Source organism: Notothenia rossii (genome assembly GCF_949606895.1).
Source record: "Notothenia rossii genome assembly, chromosome: 2".
In the NCBI taxonomy this organism is placed as follows: domain Eukaryota; kingdom Metazoa; phylum Chordata; class Actinopteri; order Perciformes; family Nototheniidae; genus Notothenia; species Notothenia rossii.
In genome coordinates this window covers 20,086,862-20,104,147 of record NC_136904.1, presented here as the reverse complement: position 1 = coordinate 20,104,147, position 17,286 = coordinate 20,086,862, and the positions used below count along the sequence as shown (strand labels likewise).

Sequence of the window (17,286 nt, the reverse complement as noted above, 5' to 3'; positions counted from 1 at the left end):
AATACACCTGCTCTGGATTGCCCCGCTTTATGTGAAACTCAGCCTCACCAGCGGATCAAAACAAACAAGAGTCCACCAAGCGAAACACAGATGAATAACACACAGATGCACAAAGAGCTACAGCCTCTTCTCCCTGTGTGTGTGTGTGTGTGTGTGTGTGTGTGTGTGTGTGTGTGTGTGTGTGTGTGTGTGTGTGTGTGTGTGTGTGTGTGTGTGTGTGTGTGTGTGTGTGTGTGTATCACCGGCGTAACAGTTGTTGAAGGCAAAGAGACACAGAGGCAGCAGACTTCCGCCAACAGCTGCTCAGCTTCAACTCCACACGAGACTACTGTAAATCCTGCACAACCCTTTGAACATGTTGCACATTTCTGCTCCACACTATGTCTTTTTAAATCTGCAAAGCTCTCCACTCTAAACATAGTATTTTTCACATTATATTTTACTGTAGGCCTACTCATATTTATATTTTGTGTAAATATTGTCTTTAGTTCTGTTACAATAGTCTTTAAACAAGTCGTTTATAAAATATACCTTTTTTTTCGGTGTCATTGAATGCACCATGTGAACCAAATCAAAATCCTGGTAGGTGTAAACCTACTTGGAAATAAAATAATTCTGTTTCTGAAACACAGGGCAGGGAGAAGGGGGGATTGATTCATGACAAAAAAGCTAAAGAGGTTAATTTTAAAGCTATTTGTCTTCACATTAAAACACTACCTTAGCCACGCTTTTCAAGCACGCACCAACACACGCTCCCATCCACACGCGCTCCTCCTCCTCTGTACTCACCAGAGCATTCTCTTCACAGGGAGGCAGTCTTTGTTGGAGGCTGTCACTCCCATGGCCATCTGCATCACCGTGATATATTTCTGGTACTTCATTTCGTCCTCCTTTACTACTACTACTACTACTACTACTACTACTACTACTACTACTACTACTACCACCACCACTACAACCACTACAACCACTACTGCTACTGCTGCTACTTCCACTTCTATTTCTACTTCTAGGAATCCGCGCGCCACAAAAGCGACACAGGTGAGCGTGCATTCAAGTGTCTGTTATTGTCCCCTGGCACCCTCGGCATCTTCAGTATCAAAAACACCATTTCCACGTCTGGAGGACTGTTGACAGGGGAAATGTTCCCGGAGGAGCTCAACGAAAGGTACCACGCCGCCGCGACCCATGTCTCTAATCTCATTAGAGCTCAGAATAGATTAGCTAATCCATTCAATTTTAGTCAGGACCGGGTCATTGTTGTGGTTCGCCCTGTGGCGGCCACTTGTTCTGTCAGTGTTTCCTCCACTCTCCGCGGAGTAAAGGAGTCAAGAGGAAGAGACCAACAGTGAGAGATAGGAGGCAGCGGCGGTGGCACCCAAACGTCTGTGAGGGAGGAAAGACTGTTCAACGGGAGAGAGGGGGGGAGAGAGAGAGAGAGAGAGAGAGAGAGAGCAGGGAAGCGAGAGAGGAGGAGGAGGAGGAAGAAAGAGACACCAGCGATGTCATGGCTTAAGAAGGGAAACCTATTCTGCTGAGTAATTCTTAATATTGTAAAATGTGAGGCATGAGGTACATCGTTTTGGATGTTATTTTTCTCATTAGATTCAAGATTCAAAGATGTTATTGTCATATTAGTGAGAATTTGTAAACAGTACCAGCTACCTCTTTAGTTTTATATGGTCACTTTACTTTTTTACCATTTTGGTGTATCTCTTCTTTTTTTCTTAGATATTGTGTTTCTTATTATTAATAATGCATATATTTTTGTAAGTCTACTGTCTTTAGTGTATCTTCACTATATTTCTGCTGTTGTAATAATGTAAATGTACTCATTGTAGGACTAATAAAGGAATTCTGATTCTGATAATGAGCTACAGTGTAATGAAAATCTTAAGTCCCAGGCTCCATCAGCAATTCAACATAAATATATATATAAGACGTAAACAATAACAAATAGTGAAAGAAACAGAACAGAAATAACATATCGCAACAAATGTGCCGATAAAGTAAACTATATGTACATGTAAAATAGAAAAAGATTTGCTAATTTCAGAATGTAAAATTACATACTGTACAGGAATAAAACACTGCTTATAAACAGATGAATGCTTAAAAGTTATGAAAAGGCATTAAAGCATCAGGGTTAAGGGTTGTAAAAAAAACACTTGACATGATAAAACTGGAGTTCAGAGAGGAGCAAAGCAGCAGTGAAACCACAGCAGTCTTTAACAGTCTTAAAGAGGGACTGAAACAACAACAATTCAATACCAATTAATTAAGGTTTAGACAGACTTAACGACTAGACTATGACTGTATAAGTGGAAACCCTGAGGTGGGACGAACAGCAACAAAACATTTTAAAGAAGCAGGACAAGTCTTCATTCATCCTAAAATGTGTATTCTTTCTTCTTCTTTCCCCAGAACCGTTCACAAAAACCAGGGGAAGTTATGTATATTATATGTATCTACAAGGTAAGAATAAATAACATATTTGTATGATGCATTAAAGCTATACTGTAGGTTGATACATTGGCCGTTATATAGTTTGTCCACCAAAGAGCACACAAAAAACACACACTCTTTACGAAAAGTTATTTTAAAACATAATTATAATTAGTAATGACCTCTGAGATATTCATATTGGTATCAGCCTCAACTGTCCAACACTGGTTGCCTATGTGTGTCAAACATCTAGACTCAAAAATGTCCATTGAGATATAATGATCTATATTAGTATTTTATCTTGCATAGTAACAGAGTTGTTTCCATCTCTTTCAACTACTGACCTTTGAGGCTTAAATCTCTTTAAGTAGTGACACAGACCTGACTGTAGGTCGGACTGAACGAGGAGACGAGTCAACATGATCTCATTGGCGGCTCAGTGAAATTGACCCAAGCAAAGCTCATTAGGACACTTCTAAAAAACAAAAGTATAGTAAGGCAAGGCGAGTTTATTTATATAGCACCTTTCAACACAAGGCAATAGTAAAAACACTCCTTGTCATTGCATGTAGTGGATTGTGCTTATTTATGCACATTTTAAATACCAAAACTCAGCTAACTTTTAATCAAGAATAATATTATCTAAACATGAACAATATTAAATGGATTTTAAGTTGATTGAGATGATAAACTTGTGTTACTGTCTGTTTTTTATTCTTCTGTTTTCAGGTCTCTGTGTGTAATTATCTTTTCATGTATGCAAGCTCTTACAGAGAATAATGTGAGGATTGTATTACTTTTACTCGCCTTTCTTTAAGGGGCTGATAGTTTACAGAGTCTTGGCAGATGCTAATCAATTCAGTGATTGATTCAGTATCAGATTTAAATTCCCAGTAAACATTAGCCTTTATTGAGACCTCAAGGACGAAGGGCACATCCAAGAGCTCGATGTGCACAAGATCTAAGTCAAAGTGACCCCTGTGTACTGGCATGTTTATGTCTGCATGGCCGCTGAGGGAAAAAAGCATTTTATTTAGGACTGTAAAAGCAATTAGAAGATGATGTAACCATAAAGACTCTTCACAGGCTCCCTCTGTATAAACCCCCTTGGGCTGAACCATTAACATTTAAACAAGTTGGCAGTGGAGCTGGAGAGTATTTGACAATGAAACTGTACTGTGAGGTGAGATAGCACATCATTGTCACTGTATTTACATATTTGTTCGGCCTAATAAACAGAATGAAGGAAGGGAGGACTGCAGTGTATAAACCATTGTCCTCTTGAGATGGCCCATGCACCGGAAAAAAGTAAATCAAGATATAAAGTCTATGAGGAATTAAAAACACCAAAATAAAATTGACAAGAAGAAAAAGTGAGACAGCAAGTGAAAAGGCAGGTAACTCTTTTTGGATGGAAAAGGTGTTGAGCAGCTGTTGGGGAAGGTCAGTCTGAAACTGCTGTTATCAGCACTGCTTGATATTGGCAGCAAAATTTACCAAAAGAAAATTCAACACAGCCCAACTTGCAGTTCCTCCAACTCCTGTGATGTTTATTTACTGTTCATGGAGTTGGAAAGAGGATTAAGTAAACACACACACACACACACACACACACATACACAAGCACACACACGAACACACACACACACACACACACACACACACACACACACACACACACACACACACACACACACACACACACACACACACACACACACACACACACACACACACACACACACACACACACACACACACACACACACACACATACACACACACACACACACACACACACACACACACACACACAGGCGCACCAGTGGCCTGAAGGAGACGGAGGATGGTGAGGTCACCACAGCAGCTTTATGGTCTGAAGCCAGAAGGACAGTAGAGAATGACGCAGCTCTCAGCAGGCTGTCACTGTTCTCTTTTATCTCTGGGAATAAGTCAAGTTTCACAATACCCGGTGACACTGGCGTGTAAATACTCAACATACATTCTCTGCGTCTCGACTCTCGACAATAACATGCCATCACTGTTAAAGGGCTCAGTATTTAGCACTACTTCGTCGCTAACCTAGCTTCATGGCTATAGGCGTATATATTTTTTATGCCAGGGATGCTCTTATCCATCATACATATGTTGACTGCCATCAACTTATTGGCAAAAAAGAAGACGGTGGCTGATATTTTTCTGTTGTGTGAGTTTTTGGCCGACTAAATGTTCTGTTATTTGCCGTTATTGGAGCCGTGCGTATGCATGGTTTTTTGACCCACAAAAGTAAAATAAAAATATATTACACTGCTGCCACTGTTTGGACCAAGGAAAAGGGGGAATAAAAAAAACTATGGGCCAAATGATTTTACACACCAGTATGTGCATACTGTAGGACATGAATTATATAACCGTTGAACTCCTACTTGAACCTTTACACATCTGCTATATAAAACTACAATAGGAGTCTACTTCATCAGCTTTGCAGTCTCAGATATTATTGGCTAACATGCCCAAAAACCCAGCTGTCAGAGCTGTGATATTATGGAGAGATGGAGAAGAATACTGGATTGCTTTAAGAGTGAGATTTCCCTCAGGAGCAGCAACCATCCAAATGTGTTGATCCCCCCCTCACCATAAATTACACTATCCCCTGGCCCCTGGCCACGATTAATCACATGACCACAGCAGCCAGATTAAATCTGTAGCCTTGGACTGCTCCCTGTCTCACTCTCTCTCTGTGCCTCCCTGTCATGTACGAGGCATACAAATAATCAACAAGCACATAGAATGGGTAAACATCAGTTTAGCATACAGTTACACAGATCACTATGAGTGTGTCATTAGTCACTGTTTGTATGGTCATCCACCTGATATCTGTTATACAGTTATCATAACAAGCACTGAGCTATTGCTCTCCATCTCAGTGAAACGTGGACGCTGTGCATCCTGTAACTCAACACTTCACTGCAGAGCTTTCATTTCTCAATGCCAGACCTGCATCACCACGGTAACACTGGCTCTGGGATGGAAAAGGAGGTCATGACATATGATATCCCTTCGTAATAACAGGAAAAATGATGTCAACTCAACACCTATGCAGAATATGTGTTCATGTTAAGCTTAAACTTTCTTTATATTCAACAAACCTAATTGTTTGAAACAATTTAAACAATTTATTCCAAACTATTTAATGGTGTGAATCATGAAAGATTAACTATTTTTGTAATCATTGTTTTTGTATAACATCATCTGAATAACTGAAGACATCACCTTAGGAAATTATACGGTACTATTTGGATGATATTTGATCAAAGATAACAATAGATAATAATCAAAAGATAACTAAAATAAAAGCCTTAATGAGAAGTTAGTTGTTCACATTATGATCTTTAATATGAGTAATGACGAAAGAAAACAATATATTGATTCACAATTTAACTTAAACTTAAATCAACTACAAACATTTGAAAGAATTGCCTCTTAGTAACATTAAATGTAACTAAATAAATAGGGTGGTGTATATAACTTGCCTATTACATGACTCACATTTGACCTAATAAGCATGCCTATAATCAGGCATGTCTATATTTAGGTACTAACCTGATGGGCACAAATAATTAAATGTACATGGAAAGTGTTTCTAAACTGGGACACTGAATTAAAGCAGTGGTAGGATGTCACAATGGAGAACATCTTCTTTTCATTTGGATTGTAAATGGTGAGCTAAAATTAGATCTTAGATGGCAATGGGTTCATTTCTAAACTGATTTGGGATGCATTACTGTCTAATTATGGTATAACACTGTTTACATGTATTTTTATAGCAGTGATGGTAATTTAAGTAGTATTTGTTTATTTAACAGACACCATACATAGATAAACACACTAGCTTGAAGAATAGCAAACAATGTAATATGTAGAAGGCCAACCTAAAGCCTACTTGCAGTGCCTGTCTCTGGTTTATATGTAGGCCAAGGTGAAATGCAAAGACAAATTGTAGAAGCAACAGGACAAGGGGAACATGACATACAGTTCTGCACTGTGATGCACAGTGACATCGCTAACAGCAGTATCTACATGATGAAGACCCAGCTATGACGTGTCTGAGACTTGGCGGAGAGAAGTGATGTGATAAGATGCACACATGGACCACTAGACATGGGAGCTGAATCCATATGAATCCAACCAAGGGTAATGCAATATGTAAAAGAGAGAGCATTTGTTGAAGTGACTGTGCCTGCTGTTGTTTCTACAGCATTGCATGTGAACTGCAGGAAACACGACTCAGTGAAAACAAATGCGCACGCTATACTGTGAAAGCCTGAGCTCTGTTACCGGTCAAAGCTGCAGAAAGAGAGGGTAAAAACCTGGATGAAATCAGTTTTCAGTGGCAGCAATGTTGGCCCCAAAGACCCCTCATCTGTTGCTAAGCAAAAGCTTGTGAAAAAATGTCCAAATAGTACTTAGTATCATATATGTTGTCAGGTAGAGCATGGAGGTGTTGGAGGTTGAGCGGAAGACAAACAGAGAGAGAGACTGGGAGTGAATGCCAAGAGCCTGGGATGCTAAATGATTGCTGTTGCTGCTTTGACAGTGATTTATGGTGTAGCTTCATAGGTGTGGGAGGTGTAGAGAAAAGAAACAAGGATGGTTCCACATGAAGAGTGATACACAGTACATGTAAATAGATATTCTGCCCGTCAGTAGTAGAGAAAACTGATTTCCATAGTAACTTGATTGGTATTACTTTAGAGTAAGCTGAAGCTTTTTCCTTCTGTTCCTCCAGTCAGCAGGGTTTGACAACTGCAGCCTCCGCCCGGCCTGCCCTCCCACTGTCACCTTTATTAACAGTCTGCCAGGTGGAGACTTTCTCTCCCAAGTGTCCCACCGTAGCCTCGATTTTGCTGAGGTGAGTTCAGAGGCACCAAAGCCTGTGGGAGGGCGCGGCTCTCCCTCCTGTTGGGAAGCACCATTCAAAGGTAACACACAACAGAAATGTACAGACACTGTTTACCACACTACAAAACTAAGTACCTGAGTGTGGGGTGCTCTGCTCTGTTGTCAACTGTCACGATGATACGAGATGCCTTTTAGTCTACCTGTTGGTATGCAAGCTCTACCTGGGTGGTAAGCTCAAGCTGAGAGGTATGAGCCTTGCTGAAATCCAAACCAAATGTTCCCAGTCTTTTGCTAAATTAAGGTAAAGCACAGGGTGTAGCTTCAAATCTAATGGAGCCTATAATGAATCCCCGTATTTTCTTTAACTCTGGATAAGAAAGCAAATTAACCCCATTGTGCATTTAAGCCTATATCACTTTCAAGCAAGGGCATTCATTCTAAAAATCATGAATTCTTGTTTCATAGCATGAGCAGTAGTTTAAATTCTACAAAGTTTTAGTATTGCACAGATGAAACAGCAGGAAAAGCATTGAAAGTGTATGTTTCTTTGATACTACTTATTTTAGAGACAGAGAACTTGATGCCTATTAAGTTAAGCCACTGCCATTTAACAACTTCTGTTGGGCTTTTGAAGATAATATATATTAAAAGTCAACACAACTCCTTTTATAAAAGTCAACATGCTGGTCTGGGGAGGCACTGAGGATCCAGATTGTGTGATATAAGTAATAGACCAGTTATGGGATAAGCTCCCTGGTCTTTAGTCAGAACCCCCTTGGATCAACCTTCAAAGAACACTCCTGGGGTCCACACGTCTGTGGAATGACTCGACAAAATCAATGGATGGATATCTATGGATCTTTGATACTTAGTGAAGGGTGACAGAGCAAACTTGCTTTTTTAAAGTGAGGCCCTGCTTGGCATTCCCACAGTTGACACATCTGGGAACTTCAGGTATAGTTGTAAATGTAAATGATGAAAGGGATATATCAAAGAGAAAATTTTCTTTATGAATAAACTTAAATCATCAACATGTGACATGGCATTTTTCTCTACCAATCATGCATGCAGTGGACTGTGTTTGTACACAGTATAGCGCTGTAGGTGCTGCCATGCTGCCTTACATGTATGGGCTTTGTAGGCTGTCGCTGTGCATCACAGCAATCTCAGCGAAGAGTGAAAATAGAATATTACACCATCTGCCTACATTTATGTAAGCAAGGCTTATAGTGGCAATTTGATTTAAATGTATCCTGCTTGTTGTACTTCTCAGTATGTTATTCTTTGGATTTGAAATATGTCAAAATGATTAAGATAACTGCTCAACTGCACTTTTTTTGAAGATCTAAAGAGAAAAATATCTAAATGATCTGATTTGTACAGTAATTATTTATTTAGGTGAGAACAGCAACATTATATACTTAAAGATGGTCGCCAACCGAAAGGTCGCCAACCGAAAGGTCACGATATGTGAATGAGAAATGATCAAGATTAAGATGGTACATGAGATAAAAGGTGACCACCTAGACAGAGCACTCCTGTCAGTAAAAGTACAAATACAGTTGTGTACTATAAACAAAGATTTGATAGAGAATAGTAATTCAAAGTGATGCAGCCTCCAGTTCAACACTGTTATTGGTACTTACTCTAAGTATAGCTGAAAGGTACACAGGAAGTTTACCGTCATAACATTAAAGTCTGTGTTGTTTATTTATGCTGTTTTGTATTTGTGCACACTCTAATTACTGTCTATTAAAATTGCTGGGTCATAGTCACAACCAACTGCATTATTCATACTACAAAGTAATTATTAAGTGGATGTCTGGACACAGTTACACTGAAGCAGAATATATGTTGAGGTATTGGCTATGAAATGGATAAAAAGCATAAATAATAATGTGGCATTTTGCCTTCTGTGGGTACTGTTAAAATCATTAGCTGTGATTAGCCGTATCAACTACAAATGGGTTATTTCTTCTGAACTGCGTATAACCTATACCCTCCTGTACAGACTTGTGTTCAAACAGTTCCTTAAAACTGATGTGCAAAGCACAATAAGTGGGAAGAAAATATAAATATACAAACACTGAAGTTTACATTATTTATTTTCCTCCTTCGGGGTGCAAAAACCTTTTATTTTCTCAAGTAATAAAAAGTATGTGGTTAAGCAGCTAATTAACACTGACAACGGGCAAACAGCAGAGAGGCCAGTCAGCTCACATGTCACAGAGGAAACTCGAGGAAGGAGAGATCAGGCAGTCCTGTGAAAGTCCACGAGACAGGACTGTGTTAGCACTAGCGCCTCCGCCTCTACTGTATGTGCGTGCATCAAGGAGTCCTTTGCTTTTCAACGCTATGGCTGAACTGTGTGATGCCTTTCTTACATAACGTCACACAAACTTCTACCCTAACTTCTCTCAACACACAAAGCTGATGTGCTTCTTAGAGCAACACACTCCTCAGGGAGATAGTCCTATTGATCAAGTTAGTACCAAGATGCACTCAAATATGAACGCTTGCCTTTTATCTTTGTTAACCCCGGTGAATAATGTATGTATGTATAAATATATACATTGCTGTGGCCAGGAGACACACTGATCCATACACACCACACACCGGCAGTAGAAACAGTCTGCACTGTTCAAATAGATTTCAAATGCTAGCTTTGTTAAAGTGGTATTGTAATTTGGACTGTGTGATAACTACGCAACATATTGGGGTGTATACTTACATTACCAGTGGAGTACATTAAATAAAAAACCTTTAAAGGGGTTAAAACATTATATTGTTTAACTGCATTCTGATGCTAAAAAAAGAAAGAAAGATAGTGTACATTTGAAGGGCTGTGGGATGAGTAAATACGAGTGTGTATCCTCGTGAGAGTGAGAGAGAGAGAGAGAGAGGGGGGGGGGAGGATTGTGCTGCACTGAGCAGATATTCAGGGCCAAGGTCAAGGTCACAGCACGCTCACTTCCTGCCAGAGGCAGAGGTAACCTGAACTATCAACTGCAACACAAGAGAGCCCACACAATCTCCTGCCTGGGTGTGAAATAAAAAAACGCTTGCACTTGTGCCATGGTGTGAGATTTGTGAAAACATGTGCAGGTTCCATGAACGCAACAGAAATGGTATAGTCACCATGTCCTCAGATTGGATTTTATTCTAGGTGATGCTCTTCTATTTTCAGTTTTAGAAGGCGGTCCTGTAGATTTTCTATCTTCCCACATAATGAAGTTATTGGTAGTGGACACAGTCCAAAGTAATATATTTTGTTAAAACCTATCAATGCACCAATTAACATGTGTATATATATATATGTTAATTAATCACCTTTTTAAACACCACAACATAAGCTCCTTGTATTTGTGCAAAGTGGTAGCAGCATTCAGAGCGATGCATCATACGCAGTAAAATATTCACACACTCTGCATGCACTGCCACTACAAAACAGTTCCTTCTAATGCCTTTATCTTAAAGGTAAACCCGTGGGAGAAGGCATAAGCAGTTTACTGTGATAGACTGGATCTAATAAACATTATGGTGGAGTAAAATTACCCAATTAGGTCACACAAGGGAGAGAAAGTGTGTGAAGGAAGAGATTAAACATATTCAGCAGCTTTGGAATGAGCTCAGAAATAACTCCTCCAGTGACTCATTCAAACTGTAACATGTCGGCCTTGAAAGGTGGATTTGAATTTCAGGATTACAGTTTGATGAAGGCTAGGGAGGCAGAAAATATATCAGAGTACAGTTGTGAAACAGAACTTGGATTGTATACCTCAAATAACTATAACTCTCAACCATTAAAAGATAAAAACATGCAACAGAAACTTGAGTCAGCTCAAACATATAGCTACATACTCAAGTCAGGTAAGGTTCGGCCGTGATTTTATTCCAGAGGCTTCTTCCAGCTCATACTTAAGGGTTCTTATGTGCTCCAAGGATTTCTGGAGGATATAATCACTTCACCGTAGGATCTACTCTCTGATGTCCAGACCATATCATATTTTCCTCTTAATGTGGAGAAGCATCTGCCCACAAACAGGATCCTCTGAATGAACTCTATCAGACCCAGTGAGACAGAGGATCCACATATCTCCCAATCCTTTTTGACAAGAAATAACAGAGAGGAAATGTAACACACATAACTTTAAAGGGGACCTATCATGCAAAATGCACTTTTGTACATCTTTTATTCATGAATATGTGTCCCCGGTGTGTCAGGGAACACACAACCCTCTCTTTTCCTCCATACCCAAATCTCTAAAAACGGGGCTGCAACGGATCCACTACAGACTGATACAGATTTGAAATTGTTCTGAGGTCAGAAACGGGGAGCTCCGCCTATATGGGCAACTCTCCACCTATCAGGGGAATGAGAGGTTGCGTGGCATGGTAACAGCATGGTAACAGCATGGTAACAGCATGGTAACATGATGCTCGTGCCTCACCCCCCTCCTTTGCAGGGGGGCGTGGTCAGCTGCAGCTCATTTGTCACAGAATCAGCCCTTGCAAAAACAGGGCTGGAATAGAGCAAATAGAGCTAAATGTGGCATGGCTAAAATGCACGATCTGTTTGGTATTTTGAAAAAAAAACTTCACAGACATGTTTTATATAGGTATGGCCCTACAATATATTATTCAAATATAGCATGATAGGTCCACTTTAAATAAACATGTTAAGAATAAAATAAAAATAAAACATTTCAAATGTAATAAGAATGTTAGCAAATTGCTCACTTAGCAAAAAAAGGAGACCGAAACCTCTGCATCAAATCCTGAAGAAAATGATCCAGACCTGTGACATGACAGTCCATAATCTAGTCATCAACCAGTGAAGTTCAGTATGTGCTGGATTTACATACATAGTTATTTCATTTCTACTACTTTTTATTTAGTCAATCTCAGTCAGTGTTGCTCAATCATGTCATTGTTACTCCATGTTTACTCCATGTGTCCAGCTCTTACATTACTTATTACTTCTCTTGTCTGTTTCAACAATTTTGATAGTATGTTGAAAACACAGTTGAGTGACATGTATAGTCCAATACACAAATAAATAAAAGTCAAAGATATTCTTGTGAAATGGGTTGGCTGGTAGAAAATTGAAAAAGATTAAGCTTCAGATAGTTCTCAATACTGTGCACTGACAACAAAACACTACTGTTCATTTGTTTAATTAACCCTGAGGCTAACCTTGAACATCAACTGCTGACATTAGGCAATCAAATTTTGTTTGGTTTTCAGACAGTTTGGTGTTATACAGTCCAACATATCAGAGCTTTGAGAAAAGTCCTACCTAGTGGTAATTACGACCAGATGTGGATATGAACACTAACTCTAACCCCTTTGATAGGGCATGAACACAGCATACTCCGAAAAACAGGGAAAAGGAAGACGGTGAATATCGGAGACATCTGCCAGCAAAGGTGTCAACCATCTCTCTGATGGACTTCCTGACAACCTCAGCAAACACCCCCGGGCTGTCTGAACTCTTCTTTCTCACTCATGTATAAGCTCCTTAGATCCCTGCAAGGCTCTTCTCAGGGTAGATGCTGGATAAGTCTAGTCAAATGTTCAAAGCCCTCAGACTTGGAGGTGCCATTTCTCCTCCTGACAGCATCCAAGTCAGCCGCAAAGAACCCCACCACATACTGGAGATTACCATGAAGCTAGAACATCATCCGCAAATAGCAGAGAAGCAAACGTAATGTCCCTTATTTCCTGACGTCAATCGAGCCTCCTTGTCAAAACCCCCCTGCCTATCTTGGATTTATTCGCCTTTCATGCTGAGAAAGCAAACATGACTGTCATTCTGTGTGATAGGGAAGGAAAACAGCGTTGTAAATTCTCTATAAATCCATAAAACATATGTAGACTGGATTAGAAAATGACTACACATCACTGATCCCCTCTATACCACAACTAGCAATGAAGACAAACTGGATTTGAAAAATTCATCATTCTGAATTAGTATTGAAACAATGACTTGATCAATTGATATAATCATCTACAGAAAAGTAATTAACAGCTATTATGATAATTAATTTACCATTAAAGATATTTTATAACAAAAATGTAACATGTTCCTGTTTCTTTCCATATGAGTCAGCTCTTTTTTTTTATCTGGCTAGCCTGGGTTAGCATAAATTGCTGACTGTTAGCTTCATATTAACTGTAAAGACAGAGTGGTAAACATCTTCTCATCTAGTTTCTCCAAGAAAGGGGAAAAAAAGCCTATTATAAAAACACATTTATTTTTACTGGTAAAATAATTCTAACATTAAGCAATATTGTAAAATTGGGAAAGATGCCAACAGAGAATTGTCTTTACTGGAGGGTCTCAGCTTCTTCTTTGAGGTCATCAGTCTCTGAGTGACAGGTGACTGCTGAACAAAGACCCCGAGAATAGTAGAAGGCATTTCAGTCAGGGGTTTGACTGAGGGGTGACTCACGTTGTATGTCCCTGCCCTGCGGGGGCCCGCACAGCAACAGTCAGGAACACTTTAACCAAATGGCGCACATCTGTGTAAAACTCCGGTCAGCTTGGCCCCCGCTCTCATTGCCTCTTAGCGGAGATCTGCAACAGTAACACAAACTGGCAGATTAGTCTCAACAGTTTAGAATTTGCCACAATAATGATAGCCGCAGCCTTACCGCTTTTAGGTCTTGGCAAGCAAGAGCAAGCAACGTCGTACAAACCAAAACTTATTTTTGTATCTATTTTCTTCTTCTTTATGTGAGCTTTGGACCTTTTTTTACAACAGTATGAATGTGTGTAGCTATCATTGTAAATACTCTTGTCATCTCCTATCTAATGTTTCTCCTAGTTTCACACTCACAGTCTAAGGGCTTAATTAAATGTGTTGGCAGACAGCCATTACTTAAGAGATACAGTTAAGATGTGTCTCTTTTTTCCTCTGACGGCAGGTTACAGAAAACAGAGATATACATTTGAGAGATACAGCCAAAACACAAGTTGTGTGTGAGTGTTATGAGAAGAGGACGAGGCCTGTGTTTAGACAGGGGCATCCTGTACTGGTATGACAAGAAGGAAAAGGACTCCAGATTACAGCATCTCAGAGAATCAGAGAGAAGCCAGATGTCCAATAATATTCGTTAAGTTGTTCACGACTCTTCATTGTTTACATTGTTTCATGATTAATGGAAAAAACCGACACTCCAGTCAGCTTGTGTTTCAGTGATGTTGTACGTAAACTCTGTTAACATAAGTAGAACACTTTTCAAACATTTAAGTAGATATTAATCAGTAGCAGAGTAATAGTTACACATCTCCGGCTAATATCCCAACACATACAAATATGGCTTATATAAATCCAAAAACCAAACTGACTGATTATAACATTTGGAGGTACAGATAATGCTGATTTCAAACACAGCCACACTGAAGTACTATCTAAAGAACTTACATTTTGCCTATCCTACTTCACTATATTTCAGAGGTTTTTATTGTACGTTTCACATATGACGCTCATTCCATCTTACTTTGCAGAAGAAAATTGAGATGTATATTATGACTGAAATAGTAATAAATCAAATAAGCTAACAAGAGACAAAATAGTTGAAATTACAACAAATATGACTAGCAACAACAGAAGAGATAATAGACGATTGATAATGAAGTAGTAATACCAAAAACACAAACATTCACAAAAATTCTATATATTTATATGTTTTTTTTTACTTGTCTCAGAAGCAGTGAAACAAATGTTTTTTCTCTATTAAACAACAAGTGTTTTGCTAATGTTTGATGAGGAAGGATGCATTTACCATGTTTATTAGGCCTCAATGATACACATAATGCCCTCTGTTAAGAAACACTGAATGTAAACTTTGTTTGTTGACAAGAAAACTCCACAGGTCCCCTTTAGCTTTAGGATATAAATGCTTCTTCCACTGCTGTCCACCAGCGAGAAACATCAGAAACTGGTTGAAATGTAGGTTCATAAACGCAACACATAAAGTTAAAGATAAAGTTTGTGAAGATGATGGGAGGAAGTCAGGTCATTAATTTCGATGGTTTGTGCGCAGCAGCAGGGTGTTAACCCCGGGGGATCAGTACATTTCTTAGTGTTGCCATGCCTACAAACTCCAAAAGATGAGTCAGCATGGACTCAAGTAACTACGAGGGCAAATAACATTCACACATGGTCTGGCATAACAGCACGACAGTCCTTTGTGAGAAAACAAACTTAACTACAGTCAGTCAAAACTTTGATTCAGTTGGCAGCTCCTGTCTCGCAGGTGTCCTCTGTTCAAGTTCATCTTTCGTTCTGCGTGTGGCCCCTAACCCACACCTCTGTGCAACTCTGTGTATGTCCAAACAGCATGAGCGTGATGCATGTATGAGTCTACACTATATGAGAGTGAGTGTGTTCCCCTCAAGGTAAGCCTGTGGAGCCTGCGACGTCTCCTCTCACCCTGATGTCAGGCACTGCTCAGCTGTTTCCCTACATGACTTCTTAATGGTCTAATGTACCCTCGTGTCGCACGCCCTGATGACCCAACCAGGGTCAAAGGTCAGCACAGAGCCCACAGCTAGCACGAGAGCGGACACTCTGGAAAACTCTGCGCTCCATTTTCACTGAGATACAAGTGTGAGTGAGCTGTGAGCAACATCGGCCTGTGATATTTTGGGCATTTTTTTTTATTTCACATTCAAATCGGTAATAGCCCTTTGTGTGTTTTAGGTGAGGTGGATAAGGATTGGATGAATGAATTGTTTTTTACAAAATGTCATGTTGACATTTTAAGTGGTAGGCCTACTTTCAATAAGACGAATTAAATGCATCGGTGCGTGGAGGATAGTTTACAATTTGCTTGATCTTTGTGTAATGCTACAGTGACTTTACACTGATATTATTTAAATGTATTATTTGGACTTCAGATCATGTGTTGAGTTCTGTACTTTAAGTTGCAAGGTGGTTTCTTGATTAAAAATTAGTTTTATTGAATGTAACATCACTAATTTAATTGTTAGCATGCTACCATTAAATAATCAGCATTAAAGACACAGTACAGTTAAGGCTGCTTTGAATTTCATTGAATTTGCTGTCTGACAGATATTGAGATATTTCACTTGACTGGCATGGCCATCCATACAGCCACTAGCATGGCCACGAATCAATACTTCCAACATATTTCACCTAATGACCCTAAAGGGATACTTACCACAGTATAAATGATATGGCGAATCCCTAACGACAGGCATAGAAAGATATATTTTCATATCGCCCGCGGTCCAAACCTCCTAATGGCAGATGCTGTACTCATTTGTGCAACTGCTGACATTAATCACCTTAGGCCTTTTTTTCCCATTTCTTGAGTGCAGCTTTTTACTTAATGTAGCCATGTGAAAATGAAGACACTCCATATTTCCATTTAAGCACTCCAGGCTCTAGGCTAGCAATCCATGTTACCGGTTAGAGGCACAAGTGAGTGAAAGAGACACTACAGTACATCAAAGATGAGGCTGAGAATAAAAAGCCCATCCTGCGGTGGCCTTAATCCTTCAACACCTGCGATTTGAAGCACAGTGCTTTGATGTTGTTGGTTCAGCTAGAGAGAGAGACTTGATAGGGGGGGCAGAGAGTGAGATGTGAGATAATAGACCCATGCTCGTTTAATGCTGAACTAAAAAGGGAAAGGGAGTTAAGGTGAGCAATAGCATATCAACTTGTACATAACTCTTCAATGATTCAACTCCAGTAAGGTTTACTACTGTACTGCTCAAGGAGTACTAGGAGAATGCATACTGGTTTTCTAGTGGTGTCTAGAAGCAGAAAATATATTGAATAAAAAGCCAGCAGCAATTCATTTAAGACACTAGCCGTTAATGAGCTTGTCACAGAGTGCTGGACTTTTTTTATACACATTTCTCCTTGATCCAGACTTACTGTAACAGACTATAAACACAAA

The 17,286-nt window shown here is 39.5% G+C and overlaps 1 protein-coding gene and 1 long non-coding RNA gene across 12 annotated transcripts in view; one reads left to right on the top strand and one right to left on the bottom strand.

Annotated features, from left to right (window-relative positions):
• tjp1a (tight junction protein 1a) overlaps positions 1 to 950 on the bottom strand; it is a 104,089-nt gene extending 103,139 nt beyond the window's left edge. For all 11 annotated transcript variants that reach the window (XM_079663677.1, XM_079663687.1, XM_079663688.1 and 8 more), the window contains exon 1: positions 790 to 950. In XM_079663677.1, the coding sequence (XP_079519803.1) occupies positions 790 to 881 (92 nt within the window). In that variant the 5' untranslated portion in view covers positions 882 to 950. The remainder of the gene's footprint in view (positions 1 to 789) is intronic.
• Positions 920 to 13,334, top strand: LOC307028561. The gene is made up of 3 exons (XR_013805036.1): positions 920 to 1,041; positions 2,425 to 2,475; positions 12,704 to 13,334. It is a non-coding gene; the product is annotated as an uncharacterized lncRNA (long non-coding RNA).
• The last annotated feature ends 3,952 nt before the right edge of the window (positions 13,335 to 17,286 follow it).